Source organism: Lethenteron reissneri, unplaced genomic scaffold, assembly GCF_015708825.2.
Source record: "Lethenteron reissneri isolate LAM-NWPU_2019-01 unplaced genomic scaffold, ASM1570882v1 scaffold_1639, whole genome shotgun sequence".
Taxonomy (NCBI): domain Eukaryota; kingdom Metazoa; phylum Chordata; class Hyperoartia; order Petromyzontiformes; family Petromyzontidae; genus Lethenteron; species Lethenteron reissneri.
This window is the reverse complement of record NW_026891376.1, coordinates 523,297-547,874: the sequence shown is the minus strand read 5'-3', so window position 1 is coordinate 547,874 and position 24,578 is coordinate 523,297. Positions and strand designations below refer to the sequence as shown.

At 52.7% G+C, this 24,578-nt stretch overlaps 1 protein-coding gene and 1 long non-coding RNA gene across 2 annotated transcripts; one reads left to right on the top strand and one right to left on the bottom strand.

Moving 5' to 3' along the window:
* Window positions 1-842: 842 nt before the first annotated feature.
* On the top strand, window positions 843-16,278 carry LOC133339002 (uncharacterized). Its single transcript, XR_009754659.1, has 3 exons — window positions 843-1,033; window positions 1,942-2,045; window positions 15,906-16,278. It is a non-coding gene; the product is annotated as an uncharacterized LOC133339002 (long non-coding RNA).
* Window positions 16,279-17,637: 1,359 nt separating this feature from the next.
* LOC133363050 (uncharacterized) lies at window positions 17,638-24,441 on the bottom strand. The gene is made up of 4 exons (XM_061582059.1): window positions 24,282-24,441; window positions 23,473-23,597; window positions 21,766-22,293; window positions 17,638-17,947 (listed from the first exon to the last, which is right to left on the bottom strand). The coding sequence occupies exons 1-4, from the start codon at window positions 24,439-24,441 to the stop codon at window positions 17,933-17,935; spliced, it is 828 nt and encodes a 275-aa protein (XP_061438043.1). The 3' UTR covers window positions 17,638-17,932.
* Window positions 24,442-24,578: the final 137 nt, after the last annotated feature.

Genomic DNA, 24,578 nt, shown 5'->3' with positions numbered 1-24,578 from the left:
CCAACCACTCGCTCAACGACTAACTCTACCACTCACTCTCTCACTCAACCCCTCACTCAACCTTTCACTCAACCCCTCACCAAACCACTCAACGACTCACCAGAATCCTCTCGGCTTGGGGACTCACTTAACCATTCACTTAACCACTCACTCGAGCAACCACTCACTCACTTAATGACTTACTCAACCACTCAACCAATGACTTTCTCACTCACTCAGCCACTCACTCCTTCACTCAGCCACTCACTCATTTAGCCACTCACTCAGCCACACACTCAACCACTCAGCCGCGCACTCACGAAGCTACTTACTCACGAAGCTACTTACTCACTCAACCACTCACTCACTTAATCACTTACTCAGCCACTCAACCATCACTCTTTAACTCACTCAACCATTCACTCAATCAGCCACACTCACTCAACGACTCACTGACTTAACCGCTCAGCCGCTCAGTTACTCTATCTCAATCACTCAACCACTCACTCATTCAACCATTCCCGAATTCATTCAACCAGTCACTCAACCATTATGTCGCTGGACGAGTCCCACCTTGATGGGTCTGCGACATTTCTTTCCAGAGTTATTGCCAAAAAACCACAAACATCCCAGAATCCTCTCGGTTTGGGGTCCAAATGTTGTCACTTATTATATCCCATGAGAAACATCGCATCGAATAAATGTGATTGGATTCTCCCCGCCTGGACGAGCAGAATTGAATATGTAAGCATCAGGGTTTGGATCAAACCTACAACCTCCTGTATACCGGGCGAAGTAGTGAACTCGTCACCCGGGTCACCCTAATCCATTCCCGTATCTCTTCTTCTGTGTGTGTGCTACAGGCGGGTGTCTCAGATTGCCAGCACCATGTGATGGGAGCTCCAGGGCATGCTGCGTGCTCGCCAGGAGGGGCTGGGCAAGATGGCGTAGTCGCTGGAGCAGCTGCGGGCGCGGCACCGTCGCTCTCACCCTGGCGGAGTGCAGCAACACAGTGGAGCGGCACCAGCGGGACACTCTGGACAACGCAGCCAAGGTGCGCGCCAGCCACTCACTCACTCATCCACTCACTCACTCAGCCACACATACAACCACTCACTCACTCATCCACTAACTTAAACCACTCACTCAACTACTCACTCACTCAACCACTCACTCAACCATTCACTCAAACATCCACTTACTCAACCACTCAATCAATCACTCACTCAGTCATTAACTTAACCACTCACTCAACCACACACTCATGCGCTTTAAACACTCACTCATTGGTTCAAACACTCACTCATTCAAATACTCATTCAACCACTCACTAATTCACTCAACGACTCACTCACTGAACCACTCACTCGCTCACTCAACCACCCGCTCGCTCACTGAACCAATCGCTCCATAAATCACTCATTCAGCCACTCACTCAACCATTCACTCACTCACTCACTCAGCCACTCACTCAACCAATCAATCACTCAATCATGAATTAAACCGCTCACTCACTCAACCCCTTACACACAGGCTCATCACCTGTGTCTCAACCATCTTACTGAGTAACATAACTCTTTTTTTAGAAGTGACCTGGCCACAAGTGATAGGTCAACAACGTGCCTTATGTGGAAATATATAGCAGCCAACTACTCTAAATGCCTGTTTCTAAATGTGTAGGGAAAATCCAGAGGACCAGAATAAAAATCCACTTGACCACGGAGAGAACATGCAAACTCCAAATACACAGGTGTCAGGGTTGGGATCTAACCGACAACCTCCTGTATACCAGACGAGGTAGTTAACATTGTATCCGGGCAAGCCGTACATCGAGCTGGAGTGGACCATGCGGCCCATCCCTATCGCGTGAGTGGCTCCCACTGTTGTTATTGTGTTCATATGTGTGTGGTCTGCTTGTGTGTATGCGTGTGCCGCACTGCGCTATGAACCCAACATGACCAGGCTGTTGCCCCGCTCGCCCGACTCGTTGAGAGGCTTGCCCACCCCCCAGGGCGTTGTCGTGAAGATACCGCTGGGAGGAAGAATATCTCACAATACTGGAAGAGGTGAGGACTACACATAGAGTGGGTGATTAACTGGGTGGGTCTGTGAGTGAGTTGGTGGGTGAGTCAATGGGTGAGTCGGTGGGTGAGTGGGTGAGTGAGTGTGTTAGAGATTGAGTGGGTGGTGGGTGATTGTGTGAATTAGTGGGTGGGTGAGTGAATGGTTTGAAGTGAGTGAGTGGGTGAGGGAGTGGCTGAGAGGTGGGTTGGTGAGTGGATGAGAAAATTGGTGGGTTAGAGATTGAGTGGGTGGGTAACTAGGTGATTGGGAGGGTGAGTGGGTGAGTGGCTTAATGGGTGAGTAAGTCGGTGGGTGAGTAGGTGAGTACCTGGATAAGTAAGTGAGTGTATGGGAGCATGAGTGGGTGGATGGTTGACTAGGTGGGTGAATAGGTGAGTGGGTGGTGGGTGGGTGAATTATTGAGTGACTGTGTGAGTGAGTGCGTGGGTAGGTCAGTGCGATATTGTGTGGGGGAGTGGGTGAGTGAGGGGTTGAGTGAATAGGTTAATGGGCGGGTGAGTAGATTGTTGGGTGAGTGGGTGGGTGAGTCAGTTAGTGGGTGGGTGAGTGAATATCGAAGGTTGAGCAGGTGAGTTAGTGTGTGATTGGGTGCGTGGGTGAATCAAAGAGTGGGGCACCACGGTGGCGACATGTTAACTACCTCACCTAGTATACAGGATTTTCTGAATTCGATCACATCCCTTGCACCTGTATATTTGGAGTTGGCATGTTCTCCCTGTGGTCGTGGGGATTTTTCTCCGGGTCCTCCAGGTTTTCTCTCCATATTTAAAATCAACATTCATTTAGAGGATGTGGCTGCAATGAATGTCTCCATGATAATCCACTTCGTTAACCTATCATTTGTAACCAGGTCACTTCTGAAAAATATTAATTTAGTTATCTGAACCTTTTCTGGTAAAATAAAAAGATATTGTTTAATTTAGTTTATTGGGTGGGTGAGTGGGTAGGTGGGTTATTGAGTGATTTGGTGGGTAGGTTAGAGATTGAGCGGGTAAATGGGTGGGTGTGTGAGTGGGGGTGTGAATAGTTGAGTAGGTGAGTGGGTGAGTAAATTGTTGAGTGAGTGGATTAGAGATTGAGTGGGTGGCAGGGTGAGTGGGTTTGTGAGTGGGTTGGTGGGTGGTTTTGAATGGGTGAGTGGGTGCAGTGCCGTGGTGGCGAGCTGTTAACTACCTCGCCTTTATACAGGAGGTCGTGAGGTCGATCCCGACCCTGACACCTGTATATTTGCATGTTCTCCCCATGGCCGCGTGGAATTTTCTCCAGGTGCTCCGGGTTCTTCCTCCACATTTAAAAACATGCAATTATAGAATTTGGCTGCTATCACTTTATACGTGAAAAGCCACTTAATTGAGTTGAATATTTCTGGTCAAATGGTTTTTGAAAAATATCTATATAGCTGAGTGCCTTACCTGGTAAAATAAAAAAGCGTAATTTTCATTTAGTGTGCAAAGGAGTGGCTGGGTGGGTGAGTGGATGAGTGAGTGCGATGTTTGATGGGTGTTTTATTTTACTTTTATTAATTTACATTTTTTTTACCTACGTGACTTTACCGAAAAAACCTAAGAATAGTTTAATGGGTAGTAGGTCAGTGGTGGGGTGAGTGAGTGTGGGCTAGAGATTGAGTGGGTGGCTTGGTGAGTGGGTGAGTGTGTGCTTGGCTCGGTGGTTGAATGAATGGATGGTTGAGTTAGTGGGTGGGTGTTTGAGTGTGTGTTATCGTGGGTGGGAGAGTCAGAGAGTGGAGTGCCATGTTGGCAAATTGTTAACTACCTTGCCTGGTATTTTTAAGTTCGTAGGTTCGATCCAAACCCTGCTTCTAAAAACAACCTATATAGCTCAGCGGGCCTTACCTGGGGATTTTTTTTTTTAGATTTAGTTAAGGGTGTTGGTGAGTGGGCGGGTGGGTGAGTGCATCAGTGTGGGTTTGAGATTTAGTGGGTGGCTTGGTGAGTGGGTAAGTTCGAGTAACTTAGTGGTTGAGTTAGTGGGTGGTTACGTTAGTAGGTGATTAAATTAGTGGGTGGGTCAATAATTACGTGGGTAGTGGGTGAGTGGCTGAGTGGCTGAGGGAGTCGGCGGGTGGTTGGCTGGGTGGGTGGGTGGGTTATAAATTGAGTAGGTGGCAGGGTGAGTGGATCTGAAGGTGGGTGAGTGAGTAGGTGCACGGCTGGGTGAGTTAGTGAGTGGATGGTTGAGTGAGTGGGTGAGTGTGTGGGTGCATGGATGTGTGGGTGGGTGAGTGTGTGTGGGTAGGAGGTTAGGTGGGTAGTGCGTGAATGGATGGGTTAGAAATCGAGTGAGTGGGTTAGTCACTGGGTGAGTGAGTGGATGGGTGGGTTTGTGAGCTTTGGTTAAGAGATTGAGTCAGTAGTAGGGTTTGTGTGTGGTTTAGAGATTGAGTGTGTGGTTGGGTGAGTGGGTGGTTGGGTGAGTGGGTGGGTTAGAGATTGAGTGGCTCGGTGAGGGAGTATTGGGTGGGTGAAGTGAGTTGGTGGGTCGGTGAGTGCGTGGGTGGGTGATTCAGTAAGTGGGTGAGTGAGGGGTTGGGTAAGCGATGGGTTGAGTGGGTGTCTTTTTTGTTCGTGAGTTTGTGGGTGGGTGAGTTGGTCAGTTAGTGGTTGGGTGAGTAAGTGGGTGGGTGAGCAAGTGAGTGAATGGGTGTGTTGGTAGGTGAGTGTGTAGCTTGGTGAGTGTTCGTAGGGTGAGTGGGTCGGTGAGAAAGTGGTTAACGGAGTGAGTGGTTGGGTGGGTGGGTGAGTTGTTGACTGAGTGGGTGGGTGAGTTGATGTGGGAGGTTGAGTGGGTAAGTTAGTGTTTGAGTTATTGGATGGGTAAGTCAGAGAGTGAGGCGCCAAGGTGGTGAGACGTGCACTGCCTCGCCTGGTATACAGGAGGTTGTGGATTCGATCCTGACCCTGTCGCCTGTATATTTGGAGTTTGCATGTTCTACACATGGTCACGTGGATTTTGCTGCAGGTCCTCCGGGTTTTTCCCTCTGCATTTAGAATCAACATGCGTTTAGAAGATTTGGCTGCAATAAATGTCTATGTGATAAGCCACTTCGTTTATCTATAATTTGTTCACAGGTCTATTCTGAAAAGGATCTATATAGCTCAATGGGCCTTACCTGGGGAAATAAAAAGTAGTTTAGTTTAGGGGGTAGGTGCCTCGTTGGGTCGGTAGGTCTGTTGCAGGTCGAGTAGGTGGCAGGGTGAGTGGGTGAGTAGGTAAGTGGCTGGGTGAGTGGGTGGACTGGTGAGTGTGTGAGTTAGAGATGGAGTGGGTGGATGGGTGGGTGTATGATTGGGGGAGTGAAATGGTGAGTGGATGGGTGAATGAATTGTTGAGTGAGTGAGTCAGTGAGTGGGTGTGTAGGTGGGTGCGTAGGTAAGTGGTTAGCAAGGTGTGTGGGTCTTTGAGTGGGTATGTGGCTGAATGGGTATGTGGCTGAATGGGTATGTGGTTGAATGGGTATGTGGCTGAATGGGTATGTGGCTGAATGGGTATGTGGCTAAGTGGGTATGTGGCTGAGTGGGTATGTGGCTGAGTGGGTATGTGGCTGAGTGGGTATGTGGCTGAATGGGTATGTGGCTGAATGGGTATGTGGCTGAATGGGTATGTGGCTGAATGGGTATGTGGCTGAATGGGTATGTGGCTGAATGGGTATGTGGCTGAATGGGTATGTGGCTGAGTGGGTATGTGGCTGAATGGGTATGTGGCTGAATGGGTATGTGGCTGAATGGGTATGTGGCTGAGTGGGTATGTGGCTGAATGGGTATGTGGCTGAATGGGTATGTGGCTGAATGGGTATGTGGCTGAGTAAGTGGGTATGTGGCTGAATGGGTATGTGGCTGAGTGGGTATGTGGCTGAGTGGGTATGTGGCTGAATGGGTATGTGGCTGAGTGGGTATGTGGCTGAGTGAATGGGTATGTGGCTGAGTGAATGGGTATGTGGCTGAGTGGGTATGTGGCTGAGTGGGTATGTGGCTGAGTGGGTATATGGCTGAATGGGTATGTGGCTGAATGGGTATGTGGCTGAGTGGGTATGTGGCTGAATGGGTATGTGGCTGAATGGGTATGTGGCTGAGTGGGTATGTGGCTGAATGGGTATGTGGCTGAGTGGGTATGTGGCTGAGTGGGTATGTGGCTGAGTGGGTATGTGGCTGAGTGGGTATGTGGCTGAATGGGTATGTGGCTGAATGGGTATGTGGCTGAATGGGTATGTGGCTGAGTGTGTATGTGGCTGAGTGGGTATGTGGCTGAATGGGTATGTGGCTGAATGGGTATGTGGCTGAATGGGTATGTGGCTGAATGGGTATGTGGCTGAATGGGTATGTGGCTGAATGGGTATGTGGCTGAATGGGTATGTGGCTGAGTGAGTGGGTATGTGGCTGAGTGAGTGGGTATGTGGCTGAGTGAGTGGGTATGTGGCTGAATGGGTATGTGGCTGAGTGGGTATGTGGCTGAGTGGGTATGTGGCTGAGTGGGTATGTGGCTGAGTGGGTATGTGGCTGAATGGGTATGTGGCTGAATGGGTATGTGGCTGAATGGTATGTGGCTGAATGGGTATGTGGCTGAGTGGGTATGTGGCTGAATGGGTATGTGGCTGAATGGGTATGTGGCTGAATGGGTATGTGGCTGAATGGGTATGTGGCTGAATGGGTATGTGGCTGAATGGGTATGTGGCTGAATGGGTATGTGGCTGAGTGGGTATGTGGCTGAGTGGGTATGTGGCTGAGTGGGTATGTGGCTGAGTGGGTATGTGGCTGAATGGGTATGTGGCTGAGTGGGTATGTGGCTGAATGGGTATGTGGCTGAGTGGGTATGTGGCTGAGTGGGTATGTGGCTGAGTGGGTATGTGGCTGAGTGGGTATGTGGCTGAATGGGTATGTGGCTGAATGGGTATGTGGCTGAGTGGGTATGTGGCTGAGTGGGTATGTGGCTGAGTGGGTATGTGGCTGAGTGGGTATGTGGCTGAGTGGGTATGTGGTTGAATGGGTATGTGGCTGAATGGGTATGTGGCTGAGTGGGTATGTGGCTGAATGGGTATGTGGCTGAATGGGTATGTGGCTGAATGGGTATGTGGCTGAATGGGTATGTGGCTGAATGGGTAGGTTAGTGGGTGGCTGCGAGTCAGAGAGTGGAGCCCCATGGTGGCGAGATGTTAACTACCTTACCTTTTGTAAAGGAGGTTGTGGGTTCGGTCTCGATCTTGATGCCTGTATATTTGGAGTTTGCATGTTGTCCTCGTGGTTCATGGATTTTTCTCCGAGACCTCTGGGTTTTTTGTGGCCACGTTGCTTCTGAATAAGATCTGTATAGCTCTGTGGGCCTTGCCTTGTAAAAAACAAAATTTAGTTTACAGTTAGGTGAGTGGGTATTTGAGTGCGTAGGTGGGTGAGTGAGTTGGTGGGTGGTTAGGTTAGTAGGTGAGGGGCTGGGTGAGTGAGTTGTTGGGTTAGATATGGAGTAGGTCATAGTGTGAGTGGGTGGGTTGGTGCGTGAGTTGGTCAGGGAGTGGGTGGGTGAGTTAATGGGTGGGTTGTTGGGTGAGTGAGTGAGTTAGTGAGTGCATGTGCAGGTGGGTGCGTGGATGAGTGGTTTAGTGAGTGGGTTATAAATTGAGTGCGTGGCAGGGTGAGTGGGTTTGTGAGTCGGTTAGTGGGTGGCTTTAATAGTTGAGTGGGTGAGTCAAAGAATTGAGTGCCACGGTGGCAAGATGTTAACTACCTTGCCTACTATACAGAATGTTGTGGGTTCGATCCCGACCCTGACGCCTGTATATTTCACTCCACATTTAGAAACATGTAATAAGAGGAATTGGGTGCAATAAATGTATACAGCGACTTTGTTGAACCATCATTTGTGGCGAGGATGCTTCTGAAAATAATCTTTATAGCTCAGTGGGCCTTACCTGGTAAAAGAATATCTCACATTACCAGAAGAGGTAAGGACTACATATAGAGTGGGTGATTAACTGGGTGGGTCTGTGAGTGTGTTAGAGATTGTGGGTGATAGGGTAAGCCATGGGTGACGTGAGTGGGTGTGTTGTTTCGGAGTGAATAGACGAGTGGTTGGGTGAGTGGGTGGGTGGGTGGGTAGGTGAGTGGGTTAGAGATTGATTGGGAGAGTTAGTGGGTGGGTGGGTGGGTGAATGGGTTTAGAGATTGAGTGGGTGGTGGGTGGGTGGTTGGGTGAATGAGTGAGTGGGTGGGTTTGTGAATGGTTGAGGTGAGTGAGTGGGTGGGTCAGCGCGTGAGTGGGTGTGGCAGTGGGTGAGAGGTGGGTTGGTGAGTTGGTGAGAGGATTAGTGAATTGGTGGGTTCGAGATTGCGTGGCTGGGTGAGTGAGTCGGTTAGAGATTGAGTGGGTGGCAGGGTAAGTGGGTGGGTTGCTTAATGGGTGTGTGAGTGGGTGGATGAATAGGTGAGTGGACAGGTGCATTGTTTAGTGGGTGGGTGAATAAAGTGAGTGGGTGGGTGAGTGGATTGTTGCGTGAATGTGTGGGTGGTTGAGTTTTTGGGTAGATGGGTGTGTGAATATGGGAGGAGAGTTCGTGTGTTAGTGGGTGGGTGAATCGGAGAGTGAGGCACCATGGTGCTGTTGTATCCTAACCCTTCTTCCATAATTGAGATTAATAATATTTGATGATTTTTATATATTATCTTTTTACTTGTTTTTTTAATGAGTGAAACACACCAAAGCGCACCAAACTGCAAAACACCAGGTGTTGTTAAGTAATGAACGAGAGGAGGGCTAGGATGACAGAATTGCAACCTTGCTTCAAGGCAAAGGCAGTGAAAGGAAGCAGAGGGCCTTTGTCTAAGTCATAACCACAGAAAGCCAGGAATCATCACTGATTGTGTGTTAGGGATTCCGAGCTAATTAGAACACGTGCACACAGGAAGGGAGGTAGAAGCACGCCTTGTTCTCCTGCAGCTGAGGAAACAAAGATAAACCCAAAGAGGCCTTGGACCTGAAATTAAGAATAACATTCCCAGAGCAAAAGGTTGGAGGGACAGGGGAGAGCTGATTTAAAAAAAATGTTGTATATCTCTCAAGGCGGGCAGACCCAGCTAAATAACACGGCTGCGGGGGTCACCAGAAGTTCGCGTTCGCCTAGTTAAGACAAAAAGCTCAATTATTCTGTATTGCTATTAAAGTAACGTTAAAGTCGGAATTTAACAACAGGGTAGGCTAAAGTTTGATATTCACACCCACTCCAATTAAACCAGGTCACAAGTACGCCTACTGAACCATCACCATCATTAAGTCAATATGAAATGTTATTTCCATACTTTAATGCTTTCTGTACAACTCGACCCGAAGCATATGCATGAAAAGACAAAAGTAAAACTTATGGAAAAGCCAGGATAACGGGATGAATCACCACCAGGTCGAATATAAATACATAGTAAAAAAACGATGTTAAACCCAGGGTCGGAGAGAAAGGGAGATCCCGGCCGTCTTTGTATCCCCGCAGCGCGGGAGGGGAGTGTGTGTACGCTCGGGGAGACGCCTCCACTTGGGTCGGGCACCACGATGGGAAACGACAGACCTTGGGTTACATACAGAATCATAACTGTGAAATAGTAAGGGACAAATGTTAACTTAAAACTTTTAACCATTTCTTTGTGCGCCGGGTCGGAGAGAGCGTTGCCCCTCCCTCCAGGTGGTGCGAACAAAGACGCCTATGAGACATTTGTGACGTCTGTGTTTTGGGTTCATGGGGAAGGCCAGACAGGAGATAATGTTGCGCCCAGACAGAGAGACGACCTCGAGGCAATTTGTAACATCTGATTGTTTGCTCGTGGGTTCATGGAGGGAGTGGGACAACGGAATACCGTGAGTAATGCACACAAGGACATACGGACGTACGGACACACACATGGACACACCTGCCTACGGACAGATCCTGACACAGCAAAAATCGGAAAGAAGCCCCGCCTTGTGGGCGGGATCCAGGGGGATTTTTCGGCATAAAGTAAAGGATCCTGAGCATTGGAAATCAGTGCGACGGGAGGGTCCACTCAGGAGTGCGACGGGAGGGTCCACTCAGAAGCTCGACCGGGAGGGTCGACTCAGGAACGAGTGCGACGGGAGGGTCCACTCAGGAGTGCGACGGGAGGGTCCACTCAGGAGTGCGACGGGAGGGTCCACTCAGAAGCTCGACCGGGAGGGTCGACTCAGGAACGAGTGTGACGAGAGGGTCCACTCAGGAGCGCGACCGGGGGAGTCGGCTCAGGAGGAGTGCGACCAGTGGGTCCACTCAGGAGTGCGACCAGAGAGTCGACTCAGGAGCGAGGGCGACCAGCGGGTCGACCCAGGAGCGAGCTCGACCGGGAGGGTCGACTCAGGAGCGAGCTGCGACCAGCGGGTCGGCTCGACTCATCTTCAGCTCGTCAATCTCTGCTGCCGCCGGAGATCTCTGCTGCCGCCGGAGTGGTGATCGTTGCGGTTTGGCGACGATCCAGCGCTGCACGCTACGAGCGAGTTGTGGGCGCCACCTACCGACCGGGTTCCGAACTGCGACAGCGTATCAACAGCCATCCGAACCAATTCGCCACGGGATCGACTGATACGTATGACGCGCACCGCCCCCTCACCACACGACCACCAGGCGTCTGTTTGACCTAAAGAATCGACTCCGAACACTGACTATTCAAGACAACTCTTACCACTCAAAAACACTCGAACCCATAAGCCATCCGTGGCTGGAAAGCATCACAACGAGACCGAGGGATGGCCCTCCGTCGTTTATAAGAGTATTCTTAATTTTTATCTTTAATATTTAGTGGGCTGTACTCTTAATCGCATAAATTCCCAACAGATCCATCAATACGAACTGATTCTTGGCACCTCCTTCCGCCGAGCCACGCTCACGTGGGGAGTGGTGGCCCACCGGACCCTTATCAGGTGATCTGGTCCCCAATTAGTAAACTTGGTATAAGATAACGAGCTTCGGAAAAGGAGCACCGTCGCAGGCCCTTACTCCGGGCCGTTCTGTTGTCAGATAACCTGCCGATGTATCTGTTGAGATTGGTGCCTTTAAGAATAATAACTGTTTTGATTGTGTTTTTTTTATCGCCGTATAATCTTTCAAGTATCTTTCAGTCATAATCGCCGCACGTACTCGCATCCTCTACAGAATATTCAACTGTCCCGTGACCCAAGGTGTTAACAACGTGATAAGGGTTGCGTATGGTCAATAAGGAGTGTGGTACTGCGTGAACAATATTGAGTATAATCATTCATTAACGTTAAGGTTTTCTTAGCATAGTATTTGCATGTTTTAACGACTCTCTCTCTCACTAACAACCATCGCGTTATGCGGGATCCATGTGCCGTTGTCAAAGTGAAATCAGACAATCGTTGATGATACTGTATTGATGCCGTATTGACGTTCCGGGATTGAGAGTTCGCATACTATATCATAGTTAAGGTTGAATTAGTAATAAATTGATCAATACAGAAGTGGTTGTGTGATTCTTTCCTGAAATCTATGCATAAGATCTGCTTCTGCGTTGAGATTTGAACTTGGTGACCTTAATAAACACACTAATACATACTCAGTAAATGTTAAAACGATAACGGGGTGAACCGGGGACCTAAAAATATAACCACGAATAAACACTCTGGGAATGTTAAAGCGAGAATGAGACAACCTAGACAACGGATGCCGAGTTAATCTAAGTTAATCTTGCATACTTACACCACACCTGCATAACTGCATACGATTAATTGCCTTATTCCGATCGATAACCCACCCTCGTCACCGAGGCGGGGTCTGGTTATCATAACGACTTGCATTATCATAATTACACCCACTCGCATAATTAATACGATTACCTCTCGAATTGGCATAATTAAAATGTGCGTAATTACATAAATTAACATATTTCCGGATAATTACACATTTGGCCAAATTTCATTTAATTATTATTATTTCCACTGAATATTCATAACCCACATATACAACATAATAATTTCACCCACGCACGCATACAACATAACAAATTTTCATACCCAACATATACAACAGTGCCGAGATGTTAACTACCTCGCCTAGTATACAGGAGGTTGTGGATTTTATCCCAGCCCTTCCGCTTGGATATTTGGAGTTTCTATGTTCTCCCCGTGGTCGTGTGGAATTTTCTCCAGGTTGTCCCTCCACATGTGAACATGCATTTATATAATTTGGTTGCAATAACATTCTACGTGAAAAGCCACTTAATTGAACTGTCATTTGTGCTGAGGTGGCTTCCGACAAAGATCTATAGCTCAGGGCCTTACCCAGTAAAATGAAAAACAATTAAATATTTGTTTATTGTGTGGATGAGTGGGTGCGTGCGTGCGTGCGTGGGTGGGTGCGTGGGTGGATGAGTGAGTGGATGGGTTGATGCGTCGTAGGTGAGTCGCTGAGTGAGTGAGTGGTTGGGTGCATGAGTGTGAGTTAGAAATTGAGTGGGTGGCTTAGTGAGTGGGTCAGTGTATGAATGGCTCAGTAGTTGAGTGAGTGAGTGGGTGATTGAATGAGTGGGTGAGTGTGTGGGTTAGTGGGTGGGAGAGTCAGACAGTGGGGCGCCATGGTGGCGAGATGTTAACTACCTCGCCTGGTATGCAGAAGGTTGTGGGTTTGATCCTGACCCTGACACCTGTATATTTCCCTCCACATTTAAAATCAACAAGCATTTATAGGATTTGGATGCAATACATGTCATAAGCCACTTCGTTGACCTATAATTTTTAACCAGGTCATTTCTGAAAAATATGTTTAGCTTTGTCGGCCTTACCTGGTAAAATATCCACAATTTAGATTTAGTTTAGTGTGTTGGTGAGTGGGCAGGTGAGTGCGTGGGTGGGTGGGTGAGTGGGTGAGTGTGAGTGGCTCGGTGGTTGAGTTAGTGGGTGGTAGTGGGTGGTTGAGTTAGTGGGTGGTGGAATGTTTTGGTGGTTGAATTATTGGGTGGTTGAGTGATGGGTGGGTGGGTGAATAATTACGTGGTTAGTGGGTGAGTTGCTGAGGGAGTGGTTGGGCGAGTGGGTGGGTTAGAAATTGAGTGGGTGGCATGGTGAGTGGATGTGTATGTGACTGGGTGAGTAGGTGAGTGGCTGGGTGAGTATGTGAGTGGATGGATGAGTGAGGTGGTGAGTGGGTTTGTGGATGAGTGAGTGTGTGGGTAGGAGGTTACGTGGGTAGTGGGTGGGTTATAAATTGAGTGAGTGGGTTAGTGACTGGGTGAGTTGTAGTTGAGAGAGTCAGTTTAAAAGTGAGTTGGTGGGTTAGAGATTGACTGGCTCGGTGAGTGAGTGCTGGGTAGGTTAGTGAGTTGTTGGGTGGGTGAGTGTTAGTGGGTGGATGATCGACTGGGTGGGTGGTTGAGTGAGTAGATAGGTGGGTGGGTTGCAGTGACGTGTGGTGAGGTCAATGGCTGGGGAGGCACTGGCTTGTGTCAGAGCCAGATTCACACACTGAGGGGGACGTGGCCTCACGGAGGGGGGCGTGTTAGACGCATCCCCCTCAGTGAGGCAAATGTGATGGCTGCCTCCCCTGGTGCTTTTTCATTGCAGTTTCATGACGAGACCAGCGAGCCTAAATATCTTTATACTCTTAGTTCTTTCGGTAAAGTCACGTGGGTAAAATTAATAAAAATAAAACAATAAAAATCACGACGTTTCGGAGGCAACACAAGCTTCCGTCTTCAGGTGAAACCGTCACAGCAAACTATCTGTACCTTATATAGTGGTTAAGGGGGGAGGAGCCAGGAAGGGCAGCGGGGGAGGAAGAGTTGTGAAATGGCCAATTTCTGCTTTTGTTATACTGCTGGGTGGGTAAATGAATTAGATACGATGAAGCCGCTCTTGGTTTTGCTGTTTGTGCGCAAGTCACTGTGGGATGAATGGACTCGTGGTCAGGGACGTGTTGCGCAAGTAACTGTGGATGTACATAATAGAAAAGGAGCGGAAATGCCCATGTTTATACCAGTGTTGGCTGACAATAAAGAGTACTGTTAAACGTTAGGGATGTTAACACTCGGTGAAGTAAAATAGTGCCTGTCAGATAAGATGGTCCAAAAATGTGTAATTAAATCTTTTTTGCATGGTTGATAACATCTTTCCAATGATTACTAAGTTTGTACCCATCATCACGGTTGAAATTATGTCTGTGTTTGTATATCTGAATGGCTTCGTGTACAAACCTTTGATGGTAGCCAGAAGGCTTGCAGAGCACCTTAGTCTCGGAGAAAACAATGTCATGAGAGCCCACCGAGTTGTAGCAATGATCGGCAACGGCGGACGACTCAATTTTGCCGTGTTTCAAATCTGACTTGTGCTCGCGGACACGATCAGAGACATGACGTTTCGTTTCCTCAATGTAACAGTCACCACAGCTGCAACTCAGTTTATAGACTCCAGGGTATTGCAAGTCAGGGATGACATCCTTCACAGATGGAATTAGATCACGGATTTTATGTACTGTACTGAATCGGACTTGGATCTTATGTTTTTTAGAATTTTGGAGATCTTTTTGGTCATGCCTGCTATGTATGGTAACGTGACAGTTTTGATCGGAGTTTCATGTGGCTGTTTCTGTATGGTGGGAGAAACAGCTTGGCGGATGGTGCGGTCAGAGTATCCGTTCATCCTGAGGGCCCGATGTACATGTCTCAATTCACTGGCCAGGTGGTGTTGGTCAGAAATGCCATGAGCTCTGTGGTATAGCGTTTTGATGAGAGAATTCTTTTGAGATGGGTGGTGGTGAGAATCCGGTTTCAAGTAGGAATCTGTGTGGGTGGCTTTCCTGTAAACAGAATGTCCCAAGGATTCGTCAGGTCTCCTCTCAAACAGAATATCTAAGAATGGTAGTTTGCCATCTTTCTCCACTTCCATGGTGAATCTGATCGATGGATGTCTGGAATTGATGTGGTCCAAGAAGTGGTTCAATGCTGGGAGGCCATGTGGCCAAATGACGAAAGTGTCATCCACATACCTCTTCCACAGGGAAGGACGCAGGGTGGATGTCTGGATGGCGTCTGATTGTTTTATTTTATTAATTTTACCCACGTGACTTTACCGAAAGAACTAAGAGTATGAATCCTTGCAGTCACGAAACCTTCAAATCTAGAACCTAAATACATACTGAGATAGTAACAGGCACGCGCTTATTGCCCGCGCTCCATCCAGTTACTGAGGGGTTGCGTAATCAGGGGAGGCTGAGCTCGTCGCTGCCTCAACTCTCGTCTCTTCCTGTATTTGCAGCGGAGCTCCGCAAATTTGGCGATTTTGACTATAAAAATTATTGGAATCGTACAGAAATGACATTTATAACACAGATCAGTGGAAAAATCTTAATTTTTATTTTATTATTCTCTTTTTTTTACTTTTCATAACAACTATTGTCATTGGAGTATGACAGGTGAGGCTCTGCCTCGTCGCTGGTGGGTTGGTAGGTTGGTGAGGAAGTGAGAGGGTTAGTGGGTACGAGATTGAGTGGGTGGCTGGCTGAGTGGTTGAGAAGATGGGTGTGCGATTTCATGGGTGAGTGAGTCGGTGAGTGAGTGGGTGAGTGGGTTTTTGTATGGGTGAGTGCTTCAGTGGGTTCATGAGTGAGTGGATGGGTTATTGAGTGAGAGGGTGGGTATTTGAGTAAGTGGTGTGCGTGAATAGGTGAATGGGTGGGTGTTTGAGTGAGTGAGTCAGAGAATGGGGTGCCACGGGGGTGAGATGGTAACTTCCTCACCTAGTGTATACAGGAGGTTGTCGATTCGATCCCAACCCTGTCGCAAGTATATTTGATTGTGCTTGTTCTCCTCGTGGTCGTGTGGATTTTTTTCCAGGTGCACTGAGTTTTCCCTCTGCATTGAGAATAAACTTGCATTCAGAGGATTTGGCTGCAATGCATGTGTAAGTGGTAAGTCACTTTGTTTACCTGTAATTTGTAACAAGGTCGCTTTTGAAAAAGATCTATATAGCTCTGTGGGCCTTAGCTGGTACAATGAGAAATAGTTCAGTTTTCGTTTATTGGGTGGGTGAGTGGTTGATGGGTGATTGATTGAGTGGGTGGTTGGGTTGGTGGGTGAGTGTGTGAGTTAGAGAGTGGGTGGGTGGATGGGTGGGTGTGTGAGTGGGGGAGTGAATAGGTGAGTGGGTGGGTGAGTGGAGTCTAGAGTGAGTGAGTGAGTGGGTTGGTAGGTGGGTCGTTGAGTTAATGAGTGGGTGTGTAGGTGGGTGCACAGGTATGTTCTTGAGTGGCTGTGTGTGTGCATGAGCAAGTGAGTTAGCGGTTGAGTTGGTGGCACGGTGAGTGGATGAGTGAGTGTGTGGGTGGCTTTCGTAGTTTAGTGGTTGGGTGAGTCAGATAGTGAGGCGCCACAGTGGCGAGATGCAAACTCCCTCGCGAAAGACGACGTGTTAAACTGGTATATTGGAATTCGTAGGTTTGACCCCAACCCTGATGTCTGTATATTTGGAATTTGCATCTTCTCCCGTGGTCACGTCGATTTTCCTCTGATTCCTTCGGGTTTGTTGAACACGTAGACTTTCGCGACCAATATCATCCATAATAGAGGTTTCTTTTTTGGGTTAGATCGCGTAAATATATAAATGTGTCGTTAAAACCCACCACCATCCGACACAGCCAACTAGTAAGGGTTGTCACGTACGCAGAACATGCCAATTTGTAACTAGTACAGCACACGGTGTGTTGGAGAGTCAAGCCACAACATTTACAATCTGAGTACGACGTTTCGCCAGTAATTACAACTAGCTTCATCAGGCAACAGCCAGATTTGTGGAGACATTCACCTGTTTCGTTCCTTATATAGAAGCGTAGATGTGGTGCCTGTTTTTATCATTTGCCTGTTATCATTCGCCTGTTATTAAGTTGAAAGTAAAAATAGTTATTATTGTTGTAATCACGTTATAAGTAGAAATAATTGTTATTTCGTTAAAAGTAGAAATAATTATTGTTATCAAGTTCTAAGTGGAAATAATAATGACTGTTCTCATTCACCTGTCGTTATCATTTGCCTGTTGTTATTTTTCGCCTATTGTTATCAAGTTAGAAGTAGAAAGTTATTATTATTGTTATCATTCGCCTCGTGTTGGTAGCGCACGTCTCTAATCCAGCACTGTGGAAGGTAGCGAGGGTTGGTGAATCACCGCACAATGATGTTGGCAAATCACCTTCCCGTGGGTGTCGAGGTGCCATAACCTGACTCGCCAGGAGAAGGCAGTAGAGCAAGTAGACTAATCGCCATCTTCACCTGTGTTGTATCGTAGACGGAGGTACTCGGAGACGGAGGTTGAGTTAGGGGCTTCCGCCAGGGTTTATTAACACTTATCACTATCCCTGGTTCCCTCTTTACCCCTTCCACTATCCCCGTTCCTCCAGTGACCCCGCTTACGTTACGGGGTCTCCCTTATATACCCTCGGAGGGGTGATGTCACGTGCACTGCCCAGCGCGTGCGACCCCACGTCCCGTGAGGTCACCGCACCGGACAGCGCACACGACGCCACCACTCTCCACTACTCCTCTACATCACCCCCCCCCGTGAAAAAAAAACAGCCGACCCGGCTGCAATCAACCTTAGGGCAGCACGGCCCTTCAAGCAGAACAGTAACAACAAAAAACAAAACAAATAGAGCCCGAAGGCCTCATCCGCCGGATAGCGCCGAACGGGCGCCAGGGGCTAGGCCCGCTGAACGGCCATCAGGGCCGTCACCGGAGCCGCACCCCCCTCGAGCGGGTATGCGCTGCTGGCCCGCTCCCTCGTGCGGTGTCCGCCACCCGTGCAGGTGGGCCGTCAGCGGGCAACAGGCCCACCGCCGTGGCCTCCGGTGCCTGGGGGGTCTCTGTCGGCCTCACTCGGGAGGGGCCTGGGGGCACACACACAGGTCGGACGTCACCTCCGTCAACGAGACCCGGCCGGTCAGGCACGCCGGATACATCATCAGCCGGCCGCTCCGGAATTGGGGGTGGATCCCCCAGGGTAGATGGAACATAACGTTTGAGCCGGGACGGGTGCACTATCCACTGCCTGCGACCGAATCGAATCCGGACGCATTGCGGCCGGCGGACCTCCACAACCTCCACGGGTCCCTGCCAAGGGCGATGCAATTTGGCCGATGTGCCAACGGGGACCTGGGGACAATGCAGCCACGCTTTTTGACCCGCTACCCACGGGAGGCCAGCTGCCTGGTGTTTTGGCAGCCGCTCATTAGCCGCCTGCCGGCTTGCGGAATTCTCGGTAGCGGCCTGTCGCGCCTCGCGCAGCCGGTCAAGTGCGACCTTCAAAGGGGTCGGCACCGCCGACCCCTTCTTGGAGGAGCCAACGTCCATCTGGACGTGCACCGGGGGCTCCGGTTCCCTACCGTACATCAAATAAAAAGGCGAAAATCCCGTGGAGGCATGAGGGGCCAACCGATACGCCGCCAAGACCCCCGGGACGAACAGGTCCCAGTCTGACTGGGACGTGTTCACCTGGTGGCACAGCATGGACGTAAGGGTGCGGTTCAAGCGCTCTACCATCCCGTCTGACTGGGGGTGGTAGGGCGAGGTGCGGATTTTCTTGGTGCCAAGGAGGTCACACACCTCCTTGAGCAACCTAGACGAGAAATTCCGCCCCTGGTCAGTCAACAATTGTTCCGGCGCGCCCTTGTCAAACACGTATCCCTGGACGAAGGCCTCGGTGATAGAAGAGGCCAACTGATCGACCAAAGGCCATGCCATGGGCCAACGTGTGAGGTACTCAACGCCCACCAAGAGGTATTTGTGGCCCGGTTGGGATGCAGGGAATGGCCCCAAAATGTCGAGCGCCACGAGCTCATTAACGCGAGAAACCCGGATGGACTGCAGCGGGGCCCGGTCCTGGACAACTGGGGCCTTCCTCCGCGCGCAGTCGTGGCAACCCTTCAAAATCAGTGCTACGTCACCCTCAACACCCGGCCAGTAATAGTCCCGCTTAAGGGTCAATAAGGTCTTGTGGTAGCCAAGGTGCATAAGCTTCTCGTGAATGGCTCGGGTTAATTTACCACGCAGGCTAGTGGGCACAACCACACAATAGCGTTCCAATTGGGCATCCCAACGCATGAGTAGTCCGTCATGCACGGCGATCGCTGGGGCAGCCGACGAAGCTAAGCTCCGGGCGTTATGTCCGACATGGCGCCGTAGCTTCAGCAGAGAGGAATCCTCCATCTGCAAGCCGGACCATACCTCCCGGGGAAGTCCAAGGCCGAAATCTGCGGTCGACGCCGCACCTGGAGGGTTGTCTGCCTCGGCCGACGCGACCAACTGGGCCGCGGCGTCCCCTGGGGCCTTGCAACGGCTAGAGCCCAGGGCGCAAGCACACCCGCCGCCTGCCGGCAATCGGGATAAACCGTCCGCATTTCCATGCTGTGTCCCCTTCCTATGGATTACATCAAAAGGGTAATCCTGGAGCACTTCGAGCCAGCGAGACAGCTGACCCGAGGGCTGACTAATCTTCAGCGAATATTGCAGGGCCGCGTGGTCGGTTCGGACCGTAAACAGCCTACCGTACAAATATGGTCTATACAACTGAACAAAATAAACTATGGCCAAAAGCTCCCTCCGGGTCACACAATATCGCTGTTCCGTCGAGGACAGAACGCGACTGCCATAGGCTACCACCCTCTCAACCCCGTCGACCACCTGGGCCAGGACAGCCCCAATTCCCGTGTCGCTGGCATCGGTATCGAGCAGGAAGGGTTTCGTAAAATCCGGGTACCCCAAGGGCGGCGCATCCGCCAAGGCCGTGCGAAGCGCCACAAAAGCCGCCTCCTCCTCCGCGCCCCAGTGAAACCTTTGTCCTTTGGCGGAAAGGGCGTGCAGTGGCTTCGCAATTGTCGCAAAATCGCGGACAAACCGGCGATAGTACGATGCGAATCCAACGAAGCTACGCACCTCCGCGACAGATGTGGGAGTCGGCCACGTCCGGACACAAGCCGTTTTATCCGGGTCCGTGGCGACACCTGACGTGCTAACAATGTGTCCCAAATACCTCACCGATGGTTGTAGCAAGTGGCATTTCTGGGGTTTGAATTTCAAGCCAGCAGGCACGCACTTTGACGAACACCGCCTCAAGGCGTTGCAAGTGCTCGCCAAACGTACGGCCAAAAACAATAACGTCATCCAAGTAGATTAGACAAGACTCCCACTGCAGCCCCGCCAAGACCATCTCCATGAGACGCTGGAAGGTGGCCGGGGCCGAATGGAGACCCATAGGAAGCCGATTGAACTCGAACAACCCCTGGGGCGTGCGGAACGCTGTTTTGGGTCTAGAGGCCTCATCCAGTGGCAATTGCCAGAAGCCGGAGAGCAAATCTAAAGTCGAAAAGAACCGCGCGCCCGAGAGGGCGTCCAAGGAATCATCCATGCGAGGCAATGGATATGCATCAGCCACCGAGATCTTGTTCAATCTACGAAAATCGACGCAGAACCGGAGACTCCCGTCCCGTTTCTTGACTAGCACAATGGGGGCACCCCAAGGGCTAGTAGATGGGGAGATGATGTCCGCCGCCAACATTTCCTCGACAGCCGAGCGGACATGATCTTTTTCCGCTGGGCTAAAGCGGTGGGAATTAAGTCGAATAGGGGCCGCGTCGCCCGTGTCTATGTGGTGGTCCAAAAGAGTAGTGCGACCCAGATCAAACTTACTTTGGCTGAACACATCGGTGAACCGCTCGATGAGGTCGCGGAGTTGCCGACGTTCCCCGAAGGACAACGAGGCATTCTCGTCGCACAACGTGGCGATCCATGATGCGTCGGGGTCCCCCGTGCGCATCACGCCCGCCACGACCCCTCCATCCGGGGCAGCGCTCTCGGGTGGAGGAGCCGGGGTTGCGTGTGCCAGGACGGCGCCGGCCGGGACTACGACCGGCAAGGGTCCCGAATTGAGGACCTGCAAAAAAAGGTCCTGGCCCCCCGACACGGCTGTCAAGGCGCCCACCAACCCCTTCGTCCTTGAAAAGTAGCTTGACGGGGACAGGAGGATACCCGTCTCCGTGGAGCCCATTTCGAGCGGTTTGCGCAACCTAAGGGGTATCAGGATTTGTGATGCCGGTGGTACGGTCACCGGCACTTTATTCAAGGCCCGTACACCGGCGACCAAGGGAGACAGGACGGTAGGTGATTGTAGGAATTGCAGCCGCCTCCCTGACGGCATTTCCACACAGCCCTGGTCAACGAGAATTCGGATGGGCATCCTAGACAAAAAGTCGGTCCCCAAGAGGCATGGCACTGCCAAGGTCCTGGAGACCAAAATCGGCCCGGCCAACTCAATCTCGTCAACCCGAACCGACGCTACAACGTGGCCCAAGATGCCCAAACTGCCGCCGTTCGCGGCGACACAAGCCCCGCGAACCGGCCTTAATGGACCCACGCTGCGGGGTAGCAGCCCAAAAATGGCCTCAGAAATAATGGTGGCCGACGCCCCCGTATCCACCAGGAGGCGAACGTGCACCCCTTGCACATATCCTGCCACCGCTGAGGAGCCGGCAGCTGCCGCCACCATCCTATGCGCAAGCGCATCCCAGTGGCGGGTCTGTCTGGGCCATTGAGGGGGTGATGACGATGGTGCACCCGACCCTTCGAGGACAACCCCATGACGATGGGCCCTAGCCCCGCTAGATGCATGAGGTGAAGGGAGCGGCCGCGCAGATGATGCGTCGCGACTCGCCTGGGGCCCCGAACCCGATGCCAAGGAGGGTCTGGGAGAAGGTGGAGTCCCTTTTCCAAAGGCCCCCGGGGCATTCCGGCAGCCCCGCTCAATGTGGCCCCGCTGACCACAGCGGAAGCAGGCCACCGTGTCCGCCTCCTGTGGACGGGAAGGTCCCGGCCGCCCCCGCTGCTCCGGACGGCGACCACCCGTTCCCCTTCCTCGACGATCGGGCATCGCCAGGGCCGCGAGGGTGTCCCCCCCGTCCGGCGCCAGGATCCCCGCACACGCCGCCATCTGAGGCCGTTGGCGGAGGGAGAGGTGCGCCTGAATGTTTTCTGCGACCGCCAAGGATGTGATCTGCCGATCATTGTTGATCGACAGAGCAATTCCTAGCTCCCTTGCCAGGTCAAGCAGCTTCCCCAAGGCCATAGAATCAAGTGCCCTGCCGTACAGGTCAGGGTATGCAGCCTGCGCCAGGGCCAGGAGCGAGCAGCGGAAGGCCAGCGGCAGTTCCCCCTCCTCCCGCCGCCGCAATGAAAACTTTAGCTGCACGGTGGACGGCGGCTCAAAAACGTTGGCCATTTGGATATAGGCCGCCGGGAGTGTAGCCCGATTGGCCGGATGGATGGACTTGAAGGCCTGCAGAGCCCTTTCGTCCAAGCAGGTCGGAAGCGCCGGCAAGGCCTCCTCCATGGACCAGCCGACCGACATGTATGCCGCGTCGAACCGGTCCTGGAAGGCCGACCAGTCGCCCCCTTGCGCGACAAACGGCGCAACGTCGGGTAACCTGCGCTGCCATTGGCCGCGCGGCGCCGCGAGGTGTGGAAGCCAAGCGGCACCTGCGGGCCACCCAGCGGACGCGACGTGTTGCGGCGGTGGCAGCATTGCGGCTCCCGCGGGCCACGCCGAAGACGCGGAAAGGTGCGGTGGTGCTGCGGCCCCCATGGGCCACGTCGTAGGCGCAGCGAATTGTGGCTGAGTTGCGGCCCCCATGGGCCACGTCGTAGGCGCAGCGAATTGTGGCTGAGTTGCGGCCCCCATGGGCCACGCCGTAGGCGCAGCGAATTGTGGCTGAGTTGCGGCCCCCTTGGGCCACGCCGTAGGCGCAGCGAAGTGTGGCTGAGTTGCGGCCCCCATGGGCCACGCCGTAGGTGCAGCGAAGTGTGGCTGAGTTGCGGCCCCCATGGGCCACGCCGTAGACGCAGCGAAGTGTGGCTGAGTTGCGGCCCCCATGGGCCACGCCGTAGATGCAGCGAGGTGTGAAGGCGCCTGCGCTTTCGCGACCCACCGGTCAGCGGCGGCGTACGAAGCCACGGCGTCGTCCCGCGACGCGGCGAGGGACCACGGCGTTGCAGCCTCAACGGGCCACGCCGAAGACGCGGCGGTGTAATTCGGGCCTGCAGCGGCCCCCGCGGCCCACCCCGCCGGCGCAGCGAGGTGCGGGACAGCGGCCGCAGCCGCGGCAACCTCTCGCGATGCGGCGAGGCACCACGGCGTTGCGGCCTCCCCGGGCCACGCCGAAGACGCGGCGGTAAAACACGGAGCCGCGGTGGCCCCCGCGGCCCTCCCCGCCGGCGCAGCGAGGTGCGGGACAGCGGCCGCAGCCGCGGCAACCTCTCGCGACGCGGCGAGGCACCACGGCGTTGCAGCCTCCATGGGCCACGCCGAAGACGCGGCGGAATAACACGCAGCTGCGGCGTCATCCATGAGAAGGGACGCAGGCACGGCGAGGTGCAGAGCCGCGGCATCGCCGGTGTCCGGCCCCGTGAGCGCAGCGACAGGTTGAGCCGCGGCAGCACCCGCGGCCCATTCCGGTGGCACAGCGATGTACGGGGCAGCAGCAGCCGCCGCTGCCCACCCCGGCGGCCCGGCGAGGACGGCACGCGCGTACTTACCCTGGGCCCCCCCGGCGGGCGCCGCTCGATGTAGAGCCGCGTCGTCGCCGGCGGCTGGTCTCGCAGGAGCGGCGTGCCGAGAAATCCCGGCCGCGTCGGTGGAGAGACGCGGCGTCGCGGTCGCCATGGCAGCCGTAGCAGCGGCCGCATATGGCTCCCGAGCCAACATGGCCGCCGCGGATTGCGTCGCAGCCAACATGGCGGCCATTTCCGGTGGAGCGGTCGCTGGGGCCCCCCCGGCGGGCGCAGCTTGATGTAGAGCCGCGTCGTCGCCGGCGGCTGGTCTCGCAGGAGCGGCGTGCCGAGAAATCCCGGCCGCGTCGGTGGAGAGACGCGGCGTCGCGGTCGTCATGGCAGCCGTAGCAGCGGCCGCATATGGCTCCCGAGCCAACATGGCCGCCGCGGATTGCGTCGCAGCCAACATGGCGGCCATTTCCGGTGGAGCGGTCGCTGGGAAAACTGCGGCGCTTTCAACGTTGGCAGTTGACAGTTGCTCCCGTCCCGCATGCGGGGCGGTTGGCTGCGTCCGCGCCTCCACCTCGGCCAACCTGGCGGTCAGCTGCCCCACCGCCTGCAGGAGCTGCTGCAGCAGAGCTGCGGGGACGCTCTCCGTCTCTGGCGGCGGCGGTGAGCTGGCACTCCCCGCAGCCGACTCCTCCCGCTCCGGCCCGCTCGTCTCCACGGGGACCGTCACCGGGGTCCCGGGCTCCGGGGTCACTGCTGGAGCCTCCTCTCCGCCTTCGGCACCCTCCAAGTCATGTGCCGGTGGGTTCCTACGCCGTGCGCCCGCTTTATACATGTTGGCGACGGTGTAAACTTCTGACACCAGTTCTTGTATCGTAGACGGAGGTACTCGGAGACGGAGGTTGAGTTAGGGGCTTCCGCCAGGGTTTATTAACACTTATCACTATCCCTGGTTCCCTCTTTACCCCTTCC